This window comes from Tinamus guttatus, unplaced genomic scaffold, assembly GCF_059628265.1.
Source record: "Tinamus guttatus ecotype Peru unplaced genomic scaffold, ASM5962826v1 Tinamus_guttatus_pri_ptg000172l, whole genome shotgun sequence".
NCBI lineage: Eukaryota > Metazoa > Chordata > Aves > Tinamiformes > Tinamidae > Tinamus > Tinamus guttatus.
The window spans coordinates 4697422-4714509 of NW_028288706.1; the positions used below are offsets into that span (position 1 = coordinate 4697422).

At 64.4% G+C, this 17088-nt stretch overlaps 2 protein-coding genes across 4 annotated transcripts in view; one reads left to right on the plus strand and one right to left on the minus strand.

The window, feature by feature from the left end:
* Nucleotides 1-1820: 1820 nt before the first annotated feature.
* On the minus strand, nucleotides 1821-10229 carry UBALD1 (UBA like domain containing 1). Its single transcript, XM_088523138.1, has 3 exons — nucleotides 10005-10229; nucleotides 3946-4005; nucleotides 1821-2304 (listed from the first exon to the last, which is right to left on the minus strand). The coding sequence occupies exons 1-3, from the start codon at nucleotides 10110-10112 to the stop codon at nucleotides 1984-1986; spliced, it is 489 nt and encodes a 162-aa protein (XP_088379264.1). The 5' UTR covers nucleotides 10113-10229; the 3' UTR covers nucleotides 1821-1983.
* Nucleotides 10230-15797: 5568 nt separating this feature from the next.
* MGRN1 (mahogunin ring finger 1) overlaps nucleotides 15798-17088 on the plus strand; it is a 45442-nt gene continuing 44151 nt past the window's right edge. For all 3 annotated transcript variants that reach the window (XM_088523129.1, XM_088523130.1, XM_088523128.1), the window contains exon 1: nucleotides 15798-15975. In XM_088523129.1, coding sequence (XP_088379255.1) covers nucleotides 15888-15975 — 88 coding nt within the window. In that variant the 5' untranslated portion in view covers nucleotides 15798-15887. The remainder of the gene's footprint in view (nucleotides 15976-17088) is intronic.

Sequence of the window (17088 nt, forward strand, 5' to 3'; positions counted from 1 at the left end):
GGAGCTGCGGGGCGGCTACGCCGCTCTTGCCGAGGCTTTGGCGCTCCAACCAACATGGGCCTGTGTCAGGGGAGGCTGGGGATCGGCTGGGCAGACGTGGCTGCGGTGCCTGGCAGAGCTGGGGCGCTCCAGCGTGGTGGTGGTGCCTGCCCTGCCGCAGCCACAAGTTTCCATCAGTTTGTTCCGCAAGGGGCTGCTTTCGGGCTAAGTCCCGAATGTTCCCTCTAACCAGCCTGGCCTCCAGCGCTTGGGATTTGCTGATCTCATCACTCTGGGTGGACTTGGAATAGCCACAGACAAACTGCCCTGCCACACTGGCCTCTCTTCCATCCATCCATGGCCTCCATGGTCGGTGGCCTCTGGCTTCACCTGCACCTCAGTGGCAGTTGCCTCCTGCTGAGAACAGGGACAAATCCCTTCCCGGTGTCTCCCCAGTGCCACCATCCCCAAAAGTGGGGGCTCTGCATCTCACACCATCCTGCTCCTGTGCTGGCCATGATCCATTCGGCCTGGACCTGCCACATGTCACCTGCAGCCCCGGCCTCTTGGCTTGGCCCCAGTGGCCTATCCCACAGCACAGGGCTGAGCTGCTGGGGAGGCCCCTGCTTTGGCCTTTGCCGTCCAGCTGCCATCGAGGCCGTCCAGGAGGCTGGGGAGATGCAGCCCCTGCTCTCATGCAGCCATCACTCCTACGACGTCTATTCTAGCAACACAAAAAAGAGATGGAAATTAATTATTGACTGGCAAGCAGGCGGCTATGGGGATGGGAGCCAGGTGAGACACCTGGGCCGTGCAGGGGTCAAGCTCCCAACGCTGCTGCCAGCCTGGCCCTGCGCTGCCAACTCCCGCCCGTGGCCGATGTGATGGGCTGGGACAGAGTCGGGCACCCGCGGGGCTGAGCCCTGCACACACCTGCCCTGAGGCAGCTGGTGGGCACCGTGCAGCTGGGACGGGGTGCTGGGAGCAGCTCACGGACAGGCCGAAGGAGAGGAGGACACACCGGCCCCAGCTCCGTCGCTGTCCCCGCTCGGTGCCGCTGGAGGAGGGATCCTGCGACATCCCAGGCCAGCCATCCCCGCGTCCCACTGCTGCTGCAAACGAAGCGAGGACACCGGGTTCAAAGCAGAAGAGCGTGTATTGCAAGCGGCTGCGGCGCGTCTGGGTAGACTTTCAGCCACCGGGAGAAAAGAACAGAGGGGTTAAAAACGAGCCCAGTCTCTAGGGTTACACTGTGTCATGCAAACAGCCCTCGCGTGGGCGCCCAGGCCGCGAGGGCCAGGGGAGGGCAGGCCGGCGCCGCGGGGCTGCTCGTGGCTCCCCCCACGGCAGCCCCGCTCCCAGCACGGGGGCTCCCGCGGGCTGGGCTGCTCCCCACAAAACAGGGGGCTCAGCGGCCCCCCGGGAGCCGAACCTGCGGGTCTGGCTCACCGGCGAGCGCAGCACGTGTGGGGCAGAGGCTACGGCGGAGCAGAACCAATATTTGCTCTCTTGTTCCCCACCCTTTACAAAAAAAAAAGCGTGGGGTGTCCATCCCCCGACCCACTCACACGGGCCAGGCAGGGGGGAACTCGCTCGGGCGCGATCCCTTCCCCATGGCAGCCCGGGCGGGGAAGGGGACCGTGACCAAGGGGCCTCCTCCGCAAACGTCACTCGCATGCAAACTCCAGTGTCCCACGGGAGCAGAGGGGGCTGCCCCCGAGCCCTGCAGCAGCGGGCTCCAGGCGGAGGCCAGCGCCAGCCTCGCATCCCACGCAGCCTCCCATCGTCTCTGGGGAAGCTCCGTTCAGCTTTAGGACAAGTAAAAACTACTTCAAACCAAACCCATGCAAGGCAGCTATTTGCTCGTGTGTCTCTGTGGCTGCCAGACACCCTGGCAGTGGAGTTCCTCTCCTCTTTGGGGAGGGGGGAAAAAAAAAAAATGTATATATATATATTTATATATATACGCAGGGGTCCTCGCCGTGTTCGCTCTCCGCCGCGGCCTCATCTCTCTGCCTCCATGGTCACGTTGGCCTTCTGTTCTGCCGTGGCCTGTTGGGAGACGGCGGCAGGCCAGCCCGCCGGCTGCGCCGCGGGCGCCGCAGTCCACAGGCCCTGCTGCTGGCCGGGCGGCGAGGCGGCGGGCCAGGCCGCGTTGAAGGCGCCGTGCTGGGGCAGCGGCGGGGCTGGCGGCGGCGGCGAAGTCGCCATGGAGGCCACGGGGCTGCTGCTGTTGAAGCTCTCGGAGGCCTTGAGGCGGGAGAACATGGTGAGGGCGTCGGGGAAGTTGGGCGGCGTGGCCGGCGTGTTGGCGGGAGTGCACATCTGCGGGGCGAGAGCGAGCGGTCAGCGCGGCGGCGGCGCCCGCGGCAGCTCGCGCCAGCCGGGCGCCTGGAGGGACGGGGCTGCTCCAGGAAGCCCCTCCGCCGCGGGAACGGGAGGCTGCGCCCCGTGTGAGATAGCCGGCAGTGCAGCAGCCTGCGGAAAGCTCCCCGGCATGGCCCGGTGCCACGTGTGGGGCCTTCGGGATGCGCACGAGGTGCCACGCGTCAGCCAGAGGCAGGGAGCAACCGGGCACTGCTCCTCGGCAGGCTCTGCCCAGGGCCCGCGTCCCCTTCCCGCAGGCCGGAGCTGCCGCCGCCTCCGTCTCTGCCGCGATCCATGCGCTCTGGTCCCTGCCGCATCCCCACGCTGGCAGAGCGCCCCGGCAGGGCCCTGTTGCTGGTGCTTCCCTCCGTGCTGCAGGAAGCCCTGTCCTGGGCATGACGACACAGGCGGCTGCTGCTGGGGGCCGAGGGCAGCAGCGGGGGCACTGCCGCTGCCCGGCCTCAGCCGGCTGCCAAATGTGTCACCTGCCCGCGAGCCCCGCCAGCGCGGGGGCTCCATCCCCTCCCCATCCCCGAGGATGCTGCTCCCTGCGAGGAGTAGCTATTTAAGGCTCTGAAGACTAATCCTCTTCGAGAGCTCATTGGGTCCCAGACAGCTCCCGCCAAGCCCACTGCTCGCCCAGCCATGCTGGAGACTCCCTCTGCTCCTTGGCCTCCCCGGCCCGGCCGCTTGGCAGCCCCACGGGCAGCCGAGCCTCGGGCTCGGCCTCAGGGTCCGTCACAGCCTCCGGTGCCTGGGTGAGCCCGGGTGCGCGTGGGCCCCCGGCGCTTGCTCTGCGCACTGGCCACAGGCTCCAAATCCCCAGTTGTCTCAGGGAGTCAAATGAGGCCGCGGCAGGCAGCAAATCCCCAGGACACATCTGCCCAGGCAGATTACGGGCTGCCCAGGCACGAGAGTTAAAGGGGCAGAGCCGGGCGAGCAGCACGCCATGCCCCTACGCGCTCCCACACATCGAGACACGCACAGGGCGCACAGGGACACATCCCTGCGGGGACAGGAGCCTGCACGCTCGGGCGCTCCAGCACACGCCTGTGCTCCGGGGCCTCCCCGGCCTCTCTCTGCTGGGCTGGGGTTGCTCTAGACTGTCGGTCGTGCCCAGAGAATCCTCGTCCGGATCACCCCGCTCCGAGGGGAAGCCCCAGGGCCTCTGCAGGGTGCTGAGGGCATCCCCAGAGCTGGTGTCCCTCTGCACACAACAGGGCTGTGCCAGAGCTCCCCAGCACGAGGGGGTCTGACCTGGCAGCCCAAGTGACAGCCAAGGGAGGGCCAGGCTTGAAGCTGGAGCCCAGGGACAGGCTCCCCTAGCACTGCCACAGTTGGTAACTGCAGCTTCTGGTGGCTACCAGGGACTAATCCCCATCGCCGCAGCGACTTCCTGCCCGAACAGGCTCATGGGACAAGGAAAGGTGGAAAGCAACAGCTGGGATACAGCCCATCCCAGCTGCTCTCCAGGAAAACCTCCCTGGGCCACAGCTCTGCCAGTGCCAGCCAGGGCCCCCTGCCCGGACGTCCCCCAGAAGCGCCCGCCAGCTGGTGCCGCGCTCCAGGCGCGTGCCGGGAGGGCGCAGAGGCACTTACCATCTGATGGTGGTGGCTGTACGGGATGTTTGTTTCTTGGAAGAAAGCACTGAGCGCAGTCTGCAAGGAAAGGCAGAAGGTGTTATCATGGGCACGCCAACAAGTGTCCCCTGTGCCTGCCCTCAGCAGCCTTTACAGGGCCCCGTGCCCGCGCGCCAGCTCCGGGGGCAGCCACCTGCTTCCTCCTGCCTCCCTTGGGAAGGCCACGCTTCCCCTTGGCAGAAGGGCCAAACGGCCCCCGGTGCAGGGTATCCAACCTGGGGTCTTGCGCCTGTGCCAGCCACCTCCAAGAAGGGAGGACGAGCCAACCCAGGGCGCTGGCCCAGGCACTCAGCTGCCACCTGCATCTGCGGCCAGCACGAGCCACAGCGCCCCAGGAAGCGGCCCCTCGGCCCGCACGGAGGGCACAGCGCAGGCAGACACTCCCGCGCCTGCTTCACCCCCCAGCCACGAGCTCTCTGCTCCCGTCAGCTCCCCGTGCACCCGGCTGAAACGCGGCCGCTCTGCAGCGGGGCCCGTGGGCGATTCGCAGCCCCCAGCAACGTCCTGCAGCTGCTGCGGGCGGGCGGGCGGACGGACACCACGGCCAAACCCGGCAGGGACAGCAGAGCATGAACTGCTTCAACAGGCATCTTGAACGGGGCAGTGTCAAGGACACCAAATTCACACTGTGGGATTTACATTACAGACAGAGAGCGGGACTCTGCCCACTACAGAGGTGCCACTGAACCTGCAGTCTGGTCCCAGGCAGCGGGGTTGTGACTGACAATTTTGATTAGTTTCCAGGTCACTTTGGTAACTGGCAGAGAGGGGCTGGATTGATGCAGGACTTGCAAAGATGATGCTTCGTGTTCTGTGGTGAGCTTTAGCTGAATCAGAACTAGAAAGCAGCGCTTTTAATTCAGTTACAGATTAAGTTTAATAGAAACTTCAAAGCAGCACTTCACATTCAACTCTGGCTTGAGAGTAAAAGCCTATTCCCAGACTGCAAGGGAGCGGAGCGCAAGGACGAGGGCTGCAGCCACCCACGTCCACAGCCCCGGAGCCTCTGCTCCCTCTCCACAGGCTGAGGGCCACGGTTAGCCAAGCCCTCACACACTTGCAGGGAGCTGAGGTAGATCTCACTTGTAGGAACCCTCTGTAACTGCAGCCCCCTCAGTCCCACAGCTGCCTCTGCCCCAAGGACGCTCTCCCTTTCTCCTGCTGCCCACATGCTCCAGACAACTCCATGTCACCCCTACCGCCAGGATAAGCATGGGGAAGTCAGCTCAGCTCGTCAGTGTGATGGAAACTCATCTGGCAAAATCCCTACGGGCAGCAGGCTCCAGAAAGGGCATGGGAGAACGGGAGAGGGATGAGCCAGGAGCTGTGCCGGCACCACCAAGGAGCAGGAGACCAGGCTGAACGGCCCTGGTGAAAGGTTTGTGGTTAAGCTGGTGCGAGGCTATTGGCAAGACTCAAGATCTGCTCGATTTCAGTGAGGGCAATAAAATGGGAAGGGGTCTCTGAAGTCCTGGAGGCAGCCTGAGCAGGTCTGCACACACCTAGGGATCAAGGAAGCGGTGGACGGAGATGCAGACGCTTCCAGGACAGCAACCCCCCCGCTGCCGCAGCGCCCCTCGCGAGACGTGATGTTAGCACCCGCGAACGCCCTCGGACAGAAAGAAATGGGGTAAGAAAGCGGGGACAAGGGAATGGGAAACGTGCAGAGGGGCGGGCACAGCCACACGCACTAAGGTGGTTGAATCTGCTCTGGGCGCCTGTTCTCCAGCAGGCTGGTACGTGGGGCTGTGTCACCGGCAGGCTGGGGCAAAGCAGGTCCCCGTCCCCACCACTGCCCCCGGCCCTGCTGGACGCAGGGGAAGGACCAGAGTCGCAGTGTGGATGGAAGGAGCCCACTGTAAGCAGAGGCTCCTCTGCCTAAAATGCTGCACCTCGTCCCCTCAAGCTGCCTATTTCCGAGAGTGACCGAAGCAGCCACCACCCTGTCACTCCTGTCACCCCTGCCCACCACCGCAGGCCCTGCGTTTCACCCCCCTGCGTCCTGCCAACCTCAGGGAGCGGCTGCGCCTTCCAGAGGGACCAGGACTCGCAGCTGCCCCAGCCCAAGTGCGCGAGAGGCCTGTGCACCCCTCCCCTGGGTGACACGGGCCTCCAGGACCAACACTGCGATGCCACCTGGTCCCTCGCCAGCGTCACACGCGCCGGGGGCCAACAGCACGCTGCAAAGCCAATTAACACTCTCCTGCTCGCGAAGCCGCCTGCTCCTCCACTCGGCCTCGCGCAGCCCTGGCCGCGGCTGTGCCAGCAGCGGCAGCTGGGAGGCTGGTGGCAGCGAGTTCTGCTCCTGCAGGGCACAACGGGGCTCCCGCGCTGTCTGGCACAGGCCGCAGGGCTCTTCTGTTGCTGGCAGCTGCGTTTCTCTGCCCACCGCGAAGATCACCTGGACGTCGCCGGTGACCAGGGTGACAACTTCAGCAAAGGGGGAGCACACGAGGCAGGGGGCACAGAGGCCCTGCTGGGCGGCGGACAGAGCCCGTGGTGACGGGGCGGAGGGCGGGCAGCGTGCGGAGAGCCTGGCAGCAAACCGAGGTGAGGAGGTCGGCGCTGCACGGAACGAGCTCGGCCTGCAGGAAAGAGCGCGGCCGCCCCGGCCACCCCGACAGCCCAGTTACACACGGGCCTGCGCCTGTCCCCTGCGGTGACCGTGTGCGCCGGGAGTGCACTTGATGCACGCTGGACTGGGGAGCTGCAGGGTGAGCAGGGACAGCGGGAGCAGCCCATGGATTCTGCCACAAAGGAATGGGAAAGGGGCTCCATAAAATAAATAAATAAATAAATAAATAAACAAAGCATGAGAAGATGTAGCAATCCATGCACTTGATGCACGCTGGACTGGGGAGCTGCAGGGTGAGCAGGGACAGCGGGAGCAGCCCATGGATTCTGCCACAAAGGAATGGGAAAGGGGCTCCATAAAATAAATAAATAAATAAATAAATAAACAAAGCATGAGAAGATGTAGCAATCCATGCATACGCCCCAGGGACAGAGCCAGACACCTGCCTGTCCCTCCGCTTGCTCATTCAGGTTTCCGCGACACAACCCCACTGAACTGAGCGGAGACACTGCAGCTCGCACCGTGCTGAGGCAGGAACCAAGGGGGTTTTGCAAGCTGACATCTTTGTCTTCTTCCCAAGCAGCCCCAGGGCAAGCAGTGCCCAGCAAAGCTGGTGAATGCTCCTGTGCAGAGCTCAGCCCCGACCTCAGCCTGAGCCTGCTCGGCTCTGGATACCCGCTGGCCACCTGGCTTCTCCAGGAGCGCAGACACCTGTGGCCCAGGAGGCTCCGTGCCAGCCCTCGCCCGGAGCCGCCTCCTCTGCCCGTAAACGTCCCACTCGGACCCACGCTGGCCGCCTGCCAGCGGGCTGGGCTGGCAGCACCGTTCGTTCCCGCTGGCAGCACCGTTCCTGCCGGCAGCACCACAGCCCGGTCCCGCGAGGCCTCAGCGCCGTCAGAGCCGCGAGCTCCGGTGAACGCAGCGAGAGCGCCTGTCCTGGCTCCCTGTGATCCCAGGGCGGAGCGGCAGCAAGTGAAGTGCTGGGGACTCGGCGCACACACTGCCCACAAGCTCCGCCACTCCCTGGGGACGAAGGAACGTTTCTGCCGAAGACACGGTGCTCTGGGCGAGCCTGGGAACTCGGCGCGGGCTTCGCTCGGTGTTCGCTGCAGCGACGGCGCCTGTGCCCCTCGCGCGGGTTCCCGGCCTCCTGCCCTGCTCCCCCTCCGCACGCTCCGGTTGCTGGGACACTCCGCGCAGGGCAGAGCCTCCTCGCGGTCCGCACGGCATCCTCCCCCACAGCCCCCGGCACCGGGAACGCGGCTCACAAAGGCTGTGTCCCCTCAGCCCAAAGACTGGACGTGTTTCACTTAAAAATAAGGTTGCTCCTAAGGGAGAGGGCTCTGCTTGCACAAGGGCAGTGGTGGCTTTGCACCTACAGCATTACACTGCGTGGCGGCTCCTGCTACACCCGAGCTGCCTGGAAGGAAAAGCAGGGCTGGGAATTCATGGAGAGATTAGGAAAGGGGGAGCCCTGAGGCTCGCTGCAAAGCCCCGAGCACCAAGGACACGGAGGAAACGTGTCTGCGCACGGGCTCCCAAATAAACCTTTCACCCGCCACGACCACAACCTCCCTCTTCCTCCTCCACCCTGATCCCTGGCTCCCGGCAGCCCTGGCGCGAGGAGGGAGCAGCGAGCGCGGCCTCGTAGCAAAGGGCCGGTGCCCCGAGAGAGGGGCAGCGCTGGGGGCGACGCTGCCACTGTCTCACTCCAGCTGCGGCACTGGGGGGACAAAGGGCCCATGGCACATTTGGGGCCAAGAAATACCTGTCCTTGTGGCCCGCCTTGGGCACGGAGAGGAGCAGCAAACACTGAGGATGCAGCTCAGCCGCGCCCCATGCCCTGGGAGCTGCTCTGAAACCAGGGAGATGACGAGTGACCAAAGCAGAACCAAACCTGCTTGAGCTCCACCAACTTGCACCCCCTGACCCAGGCCAGACGACAAACGGGTCCGGTGCCAGAGCTGGGAAAAGCCTACAAATATCAGAGCCAGGAAGGAGGGATGAGAGCACCCTGGGGGCGGGAGACAGCCCTCCCCGAAGCCACCGTGCCCAGCGGCCATTTTGCAGAGGGAATTATCTGACCGTTTCACCAAAAGTGAGTGGGAACATGGTAACTGCTCATCACAGTGCGTTTGTTTACAGCCGAGCTTCCTCTGAGTCATGTGAGCGCCGAACCGGCAGGAGACGGCTGTTTGTACTTGTGCAACTCGCCAAACGGTGGCAAAGTTCTGTGAAATGCCTTTTGGAAAGAAAGCAACTTTTGTCACCCTGTCCTGGCTCTTTCACGACACGCACAGAGGTGCTGGAAATCGATTTTACCAGTCCTGAGGGCTACCATCAGGGCGTGCTAGTAAACGTGAACTGCAGTGCGTTACACGCAGGACGTGTCCGCCACGACTGGAGAGCCGTAAGCAGAAGGTGCCGCTGAACAGCAACGTGTCCGAGCTGGGCACAGAGAGACAGGAAGGGCCGCTCGGGGGCCGCACGTCCCCACGCGGCCACCTCCTTGGCTGTGCCCAGCTTGTCTTTGAACGCCGGCCTCCGGTTTAGCATCTGGAAAGCTCGTAACTGCTCCCAGCTGCATCGCAACGAGCCGCCTCTAGCTCTGATCAATCTGACAGCCGTCACGTTACAGCACGAGCCCTAAATACCGTCTGGGAGCTGCTAGCAGCGCCCCGGAGGCTCGGGGCTGCGCTGCACGCTGAGAGGTGCCCGAGCCACCCGAGCAGCGTCCCCATCTCCTGCTCTCCACACTGACTCAGACCTCCCTCTGCATCACAAAACAGACACTTCAATTATAAAGGTGCCATTAGCGTCAAATCCATCAGCTCCAGACTACAGAGCTGCTGGGGCTGCATAAGGAGAAAGAAAAAAAAATCCTATTTGGAAAGAGCTTTGCTCGCTCTAGCTGCTGCAATCCCCGCTTCGCTCCCAACGCTCTGGCCGCCGGGGTCCGGGTGGGCGCAGGCCCAAACCCGACGCGCTCCCCACCTGCGAGCCCAGCGCCATGGACACTGCTGCAGGCACCGAGATCCGGCAGGAGGAAAAGGCCCCGGGAGCCGGGACGGCTCTGACCTACAAAGGCTCCTCTCCCGCGGCTGCCGGCGATTCCAACTCTCCGCGGCAGGGACGGGGAAAGGCCCCGCGCGGGGGTTTCTCTCCGGGGGAGCCGGGCCGGGAGGGGGCGCGGGGGGAGGCCGCCCGCCGCTCAGCACCCCGACCCGGGCGCACCCGCGTGGCGCAGCAGGGCCCGCCGAGGGCGCTCGCTTGGGGTGGCAGCTCCTCGCCCCGCGCCGGGGCTCCCGCTCGGACCCCACTCGCGGGAGCGCCGCGCGGGAACGCGCCCCGGGCGCGGCGGGGAGCGCCCTGCGCTAACGCGGCCGCGCGCGTGGCCCGCGGCCGGGGCACCTCCCCGCGGCCCCGGGCGCGGCGGCCTCACCTCGAACTGCCAGTGCGCCGCCTGCAGCAGCTGCTTGGCCTGGTCGGCGGCGCAGCCCGCCGTCAGCACGAACTGGTTGATCATCACCTGGTGCTTGAGCTCGTCCATGGTCGCGCCGCGGCCCCGCCGCGCTCGCCGCCGCCCGCCCCTCACGACGCCGCCACCATCGCGGGGCCGGCGCGGCTCACGCCAATGTTTACTGGCCACTGACTCACGGCGCCCGGCGAGCCCCGCCGACGGCCGCGCGGGGCGGGGCGGGCCGCGTCGCGCGGCGCCGCTGGGAGCTGTAGTCCCCACAGCGCCGCCGCCCGCGCCGCCCCCCCGCGCGCTGCCGCCGTGAGGACTACAGCTCCCGGCAGCCCTCGCTTTGTTTGCATTACAGCGTCAGGCGCTGACGCGCGCTGAGTGACGCGTGGACAGGGCCAATCGCCACCGGCGGTGTGGTAGTACCTGACCATATATGGTCAACATCGCGGCTGCCCCCAATGAGCGGGAGGTGGGGGCGGGCCCGGCTGGGGCGGGGCCGGTCACGTGGGACGGCGGGGGAGCGCGGGGGGGGGGGCCGCGCTGTTTACAGTCGGCCGCGTGCGGTTTCCTGTTGACGTGCGGGGAGCGGCCGCGGGCGCGCGCGTGCGCGGGGCGACTCTAACGGCCGCGCGCGCCCCGCAACGGCCGCTCCCCCCGCCCGCAGCGGCCGTCGCCGTCGCCCTTTGGCCGCTGCGGTTGCCCCCGCCCCGGCTAATGTTTAACCGTGAGACGCAACGGGGGTGGCTCTTCCGGGGGCTGCGGGCCCGGCGGAGCCCCCTCAGCGCGGAGCTGCCGCCGCCCGGCTGACCCTGCGGTGCTGGAGGTGCCTTGGGCGCGGTGCACATCCCGGGGTGCTCCCACGGCAGCAGCTACAAGCGCTAATAAAAGAGCGTGAGGAGTTGCATAAGGCATCCACGGGCCTGTTTCCGTCCCTCCCTTGGCTCCAGCGTGTTCCCGGGCCATTTACATAATTGTCAAGATGTAAACGGAGGAAGGTTCTGGAAGGTGCCGGGGGCTCCTGGTGACGTGAAAGGCTCTTTTGAGCGCGGGGCTTTACCATGGCAGGGGGAAGCAGGCGGCCCGGCCTGCAGACAATAGTGTTGCTAAGTACCAGGAAGCGATAAGCAGGCACGGGTCTGCACTTCGGAGCGCGGGGAGGTAGTTCAGCAAGGGCAAGGCAGCAAAGGCGGAGCAGGACGACGAAACAGCGCCGGCTCCGCGGGGCACGCGGAGGCCCCGGGGTCTCCACCTTTCCTGAATGATCCCAAGCCCTTTTCCTGCGATTCGTGGCAATGTTTTGGGCTTAGCCTCACAGGGAGACGTGTGCTCCAACGCCATCATTCCTAGCCTGCGTTTCTCATGTGGCTGCAAATGCTTCTGAGCCAGGAAGGATGGCTGGAGAGCTCACACCAGTCATGTGTCTGACCTGAGCGATAACGTGGTCTCCACTGCTCATGTACAAATTGCCTCAGTGTGGTCCCAGACTGACCAGGTAACTGCAATGATGCAAAGTGCTCCTGGGAGCCGTGTTCATGGTCCCAGGGGAGCCCAGTGGTCAATGGGATTTTTTCTCCTTACATGTTTGTCGCTGCCCAAACGAGAGGGAGGCTGCATCTGTGCAGGATGCAGACCTTTTTTCAGGGATCAAGGCAAACCCAAGAGGAAAGCGCTAAGAGGGGATGCGGAGCCAGCTAGGTGTTAACGTAGCTGGAAAAACAAACCTCCCGGAAGATGATTTGGAATCGAGAAAAGGGGACATTTTCAGAAGCCTTCCCATTTGTTTCTGAAGAGGGAAGGGTTGCCTCGAGCCCCATAGGGCTTTCGGGGAGGCTTCCAAGCCCTTTGGAGCAGGGCAACCCTTAGGGAGGCAAAGTTCATGGGCTCGCCACTCCTTCTGGTCAGAAATAGCTCCGTGTGCAGCCTCCAGGGCTCCTGAACCGTGTTGTTCTGCAAGTACCCGGCAAACACGGGGAGTGACAGCACCAGGGAGGGGGCCGCGGGGAGCGGGCGAGTGGCTCTGCAGGATAATAAACCCAGGAGCAGCTGGACTTTGGATGAGCTGCTCTGGCGAGTGGCAGATTTGAAGGCAAACATGTTTCCGTGTGTAAACAGGCAGCCTCGCAGCTGCCTTCCCCGGCGGAGACTTCCGAGGAGGTCGCTGCCTCTTTGCCAGGCTGGAATAAAGTCTGGGGGTGACTCCTGGGTTATGCCCTGGTGTGGTCCAACTTCAGAACTCCCATTGCTCTGCATTTTGCACCTGGGCCACAGTGGCTTAAACCCACGGTGACAGTGAGGGTACAGAGACAGCGGAGAGCCCTGAGAGCCAGCAAGGGAGGGGGGCTCTGAGCTGAAGGATCCCTCCTCGCTGCCACTGTTTCTCTGCCTGGTATTTCCAGACAAAAATAATGAATGGCTCCAGGCTCAGCTTTTCCAGGGCAATTTTACCCAGAATAAAACATGGGCAGGGGAACAGTGGCCTCCTCACCCCCCTAGGGAGCACAGGAGGGTACCTGGGCTTTTAGGTTCGCTCGTACCGTTGGGGGCGTTTTATCCATTTTGGGGGTGTCAGAGAGGATTCTCCCCCCTGTGTGGCCTTCCTCCCTCTCCCTCCTCAGCTATACAGAGCAATGGTGTCCTGGAGCAGAACGCAGGCAGCACAGGGCTGGTGGGGGCAATGAAATGCAGGCTCGGGGCTTGCAGCGTGGCCAGTGTGCAGCGGCAGCACCGGCTCCGAGGAGGAGGAGAGGCAGCTGCCCCCGGCCAGTGAGCGGCAGGACCTGCCTGTCCAGTCCCTCGGGCACTCACAGTGACCTGGTGCAGGGAGCAGCAGGTGGGCAAGGGAGCAGCTTCCAGCAGCCCTGGCCCCAGCTTTTCCCCCTGCAGCGCGGGCGCGATGTTCCTGGCATCCCGAGCTGCGCCGGCGCCCACATGGCCCTCATTGCTATGGAGCCGCTGGGTGCCACCGGCACAACCGCGTGTGGAGACAGCTGGCGCTGGGGACACTGCTCCGGCCCGAGTCGCTCCCTGTCCTTCCTCACAGCTCTGCGCGTTCGCGGTGGCTCCTGTGGAGCGACGGTGGCAGCGAGTGGTGCAATATCCTGCGTTTGTGCGCGGCACCCGGCCTCCCCAGGGCCTGGCAGGGACAAGGCCCCACTGTCAGCTGGCAGCACCATCCCCAGCCCCGCGGGCCCCTGCGGAAAGGTCAGGCCCAGTGCTGGCTGCCCGCGCTGCTCTAGCTGCCGGTCACACACGTCTCGCCAAGCGGGGCCCCTGGGGACAGATTGTGGAGGCAGGGCCGCTGCCCGCGCGCACGACATCCCCCGAGGGGCCCCGCTCCGGAGAGCCCCGCCGGGACCCTTCAGGAAAAGCTCCCGCTGCGGCCTCCTCCCTGCACGGCCCCGGTGGCGGGAGCTCGTGGCATGGCGGGAGCTCGTGGCACTGCTGCAGCCGGGGGCTGCCTGGGCTCTCGTTCCCATCCCGGAGGAGTGTCCCCATGGGGCAGGGAGCAGCCAGCACGCGCTGCTGGGAGCCCGTGCGGACCGGACACGGCAGCTCTAAAAGCTCCGTTCCTCCCTCTTCCTGTGGTTTCCGTCGTGAGAAACTCTCGCACGGAAATTCTGGCGGAGGAAGAGACCATCTCGTGGGCAGCACTCAGGCACGAGTTGCCAAAAGCAGCCCCAGCAGTACTGATGTCCCCTGGCGTGAGCCAGGGGCTGTGTGCGCACGGTAACAAGTAGCGCTTGGAGGCAGGTTTGACTAAACTCCTCAGCCCTCCTCCAAATGGGAAAGGTGCCCCAGATCCTTCTGCTGGAGGGAAATGCAGAGGAGGAGCGCGCGGAGGAAGAGGCCAGCACGCGCAGACCGTCCTTCCCTGTGAGCCCTGCGTGATGCCAGGCCCGGCGCACGGTGCCGGTGTCCTGCTCTGCCGCGCTGCCCGTGGGGCACGTTTCTGTGTGAGCCAGGTCAGGCGGCAAGTTTGCAGGGAACATGTGGCCATTTTTCATCCCCCATCCTTTTCCCCTTGGTCACTTAAGCCTGTGACCGAGTCCCACTCCCAACTGCACTCCTGCACAAAGGCAGTTTTGCCAGAGAGCTTCCTCCTGCCCCCAGGCTCCTATCTCATCTATTCACAAGAAAAAGGGGGCAGTCGTCCCATACCTGACATGTCTGGAGACTGGGATCGATGCAGCCCACTGCCAGGGGAATAAATGCAATAAATGGTTGTCTTGGCAGTGCCACTAGCCCTTCAGGCCTGGCTTGGAGCTCGTGAGTGGCACCAGCTGGTTTCAGAGGCCTTGGGGCTGTATCATTGCAATGCAGCAATTTCAGATGCACTGAAATTCAGGATTCAAAGTGCCTCCCACATGATTCCCTGCTGTGCCCAGGAAGGGTCAGTGCTCCCTGCCTAATTCTGGGCTGATGGGAGCCAGGATTTCCCAGGAGAAGACATGAGGAGGGAGGTAGTGCTAACAGCAGGCAACACCTTGGCGTGTGGAGCAGTGCCCGTGCTCCTGGGATATACAAACTGCTGGAGCAAGGGCTGATCCTGCTTCAGTCCCACCCCGAGCTCTTGTTCCTGTGTGTGTCCCAAGCACCAGGCTGCTGTGCTCAGAGTAGCCACAACAGCTCTAAGGGCAATAACTAACTGGAAGCAAATTCCCACCCCGGGCTTGTTTGCCTATTCCCGCGGGTGTGTTGTAGCTCATGTTTACAGCCAGCGCGTTCCAGCCGCCGCCTTATCGCTCCCTATCACAAGATCCTCCCGCGCCATCGGGCTGGACTGGCTGCAGCCTCTTGTCGCAGTGCCCCTGGGCCCGGCCCTGGCTCTGGCCCCCGGTCTTGTGGACATTTTAAGCAATAGGTCAAATGTGTCAGTGGTTCTGCTGCACCTCTCGGCAGCTTTGGGTCTCTTGGAGATCCCAGGCTCCGAAGCTGGGAATCGGAGTCCCTGGATGGGCCAAGTTGGGATGGTGCAGGTGGCCCTGCGCCTGTCCTGGCAGGGATCCGCTGTGGCCCTGCTGCCCATGGCTCGTGGTTTGTGCATGCTGGTGACAACTGGCTACTTAGGGCAGCCTAATGAGCTGGTGGTTTCCCAAAGGTAGGCAAGGGCCTGGATAATGCAGCACACAGCTGGGTGAAGAGCAGTACAGTTTTGTGCATCCCCTGTACATCCACCTCTGCACATTGCTCCGGGCTCTGGGCATCCCCCCGGCCCCGTGCATCCCTGCGCACACTGCAGCTCCCTGCATCCCCCCGTGCATCCCTGCGCACACTGCAGCTCCCTGCATCCCCCTGTGCATCCCTGCGCACGGTGCAGCTCCCTGCATCCCCCCGTGCATCCCTGCGCACACTGCAGCTCCGTGCATCCCTGCGCACGGTGCAGCTCCCTGCACCCCCCTGTGCATCCCTGCGCACGGTGCAGCTCCCTGCATCCTTCTGTGCATCCCTGCGCACGGTGCAGCTCCCTGCATCCCCCCGTGCATCCCTGCGCACGGTGCAGCTCCCTGCATCCCCCCGTGCATCCCCGCGCACGGCGCATCCCGTCCCAGCCTCTGCCTGCATCCCCGCTCCCGCCGCCCCCGGTGCCGCGCGGGGCAGCGCCCCCTGCGGGCAGCGCCCGTGGGCCGCGCCGCTGCCTCCCCCTCCGCGCTGCCGCCTTTGGTAGGCGCCGCCGCGGTGCCTGCCGGGAGTTGTAGTCCCGGGGGCGGGCGGCCGCCGTGCGCCGCGGGGCGGGCGGACTCGCTCTCCCGGCCTGCCCCGCGCCGCCGCCGCCGCCGCCGCCGTGAGTGCGGGCCGCTCGCCGCCGCCGCTGCGCTTGTCTCCGTAGCCTGCACGTTCGTCCTGCCCGCGGCCGCCATGGGCTCCCTGCTCAGCCGGCGTATCGCGGGTGTGGAGGACATCGACATCCAGGCCAACTCGGCCTACCGCTACCCGCCCAAGTCCGGTACGAGCCGCGGGAGGGGGGGCTCCCCGGGCCCGGCGAGGCGGCAGCTCGCCCGGCCGGCCCGGGCGGCGGGGACGGGAGCGGCGCTGCCCGCGGCGGCAGCTCCCGCCAGAGCGTCGGGGAGGCCTCGTCCCGGGCCCGGGGCGGCCGTACCGGCCCGGGGTGGCCTGCGCGCTCGTTCTGCCGGTGTCGAGGAGCCGCGGGACGTGACTCCCGGCGCTCGGTGGCACCGGGGCCGGCCTGGCCCGGCTCGCTCGGCGGGCTTTGCTCGTCCTCGTGGCGAGGCACCGGGGGCTCGGGTGCTGCGCTCCTGCTGCTCACGTACGCGGCTTTCCAGGAGCGCGTTTGGCCCCTCCGGGCAGCCAAAGAGTTTCCAGGGGGCCGGTTTGTGTCTCGGAGCAGGTGCAACGTGAGGGACAAGAGTGTCCCCGTGTGTCCGGCCACCTGCTGGCTGGGAAGTGACCAGAGCCGGGTGACGGAGGGGCCCAGGGCCTCCCTTTGGTCAGGAAGGGGTGCAGGACCGTCTCGGATGGAGCCCTGTGGTCCCTGCACCTCGTCTTGCTGCAGATTTGGCTTCAGCAGGCTCAGCGAGGAGAAGGAAGGAGGAAACCTTCCCTGGGAGGCTCCTGTCTGGTCAGGGGGAGTTCCCTGTGTAGATGACTGGATAAACATAAGTTGGCTTTAACTTGTAGCTGTTGTATTGTGGTGCTCTGGTAGCAATTTTCTTGCAGCCTTGTTCTGTGGTAACTTAGACCTGATTTTAGATACCAGCTGGATTAATTATTATCAACACAGGCAGCAAACATTAAACTTCTTCCTGAAAATCATCATCCAGTTGTTTCTGCACTGTTGTGATTAATGGTGCATTAGGTTTGACATCTAACACGCTTATACGCTAGTCAAGGTAAACCCTTCATACACGTGAGGTCTGGTTTGTTCAGTCACCTTCACTGCAGAAGGACTGACCCAGGTGCTGCCAAAGAGCATTGCAGTTGTGGTGCTTGTGGAACAAAACAGCTGATACTATGAAGCTGCTTATGAAAAGAAAAACAAAAACTAAGTGCCTCCCTTATAGGCTTTGGATGCAATTAGCTAGTTGTTCATTTGGCTGAG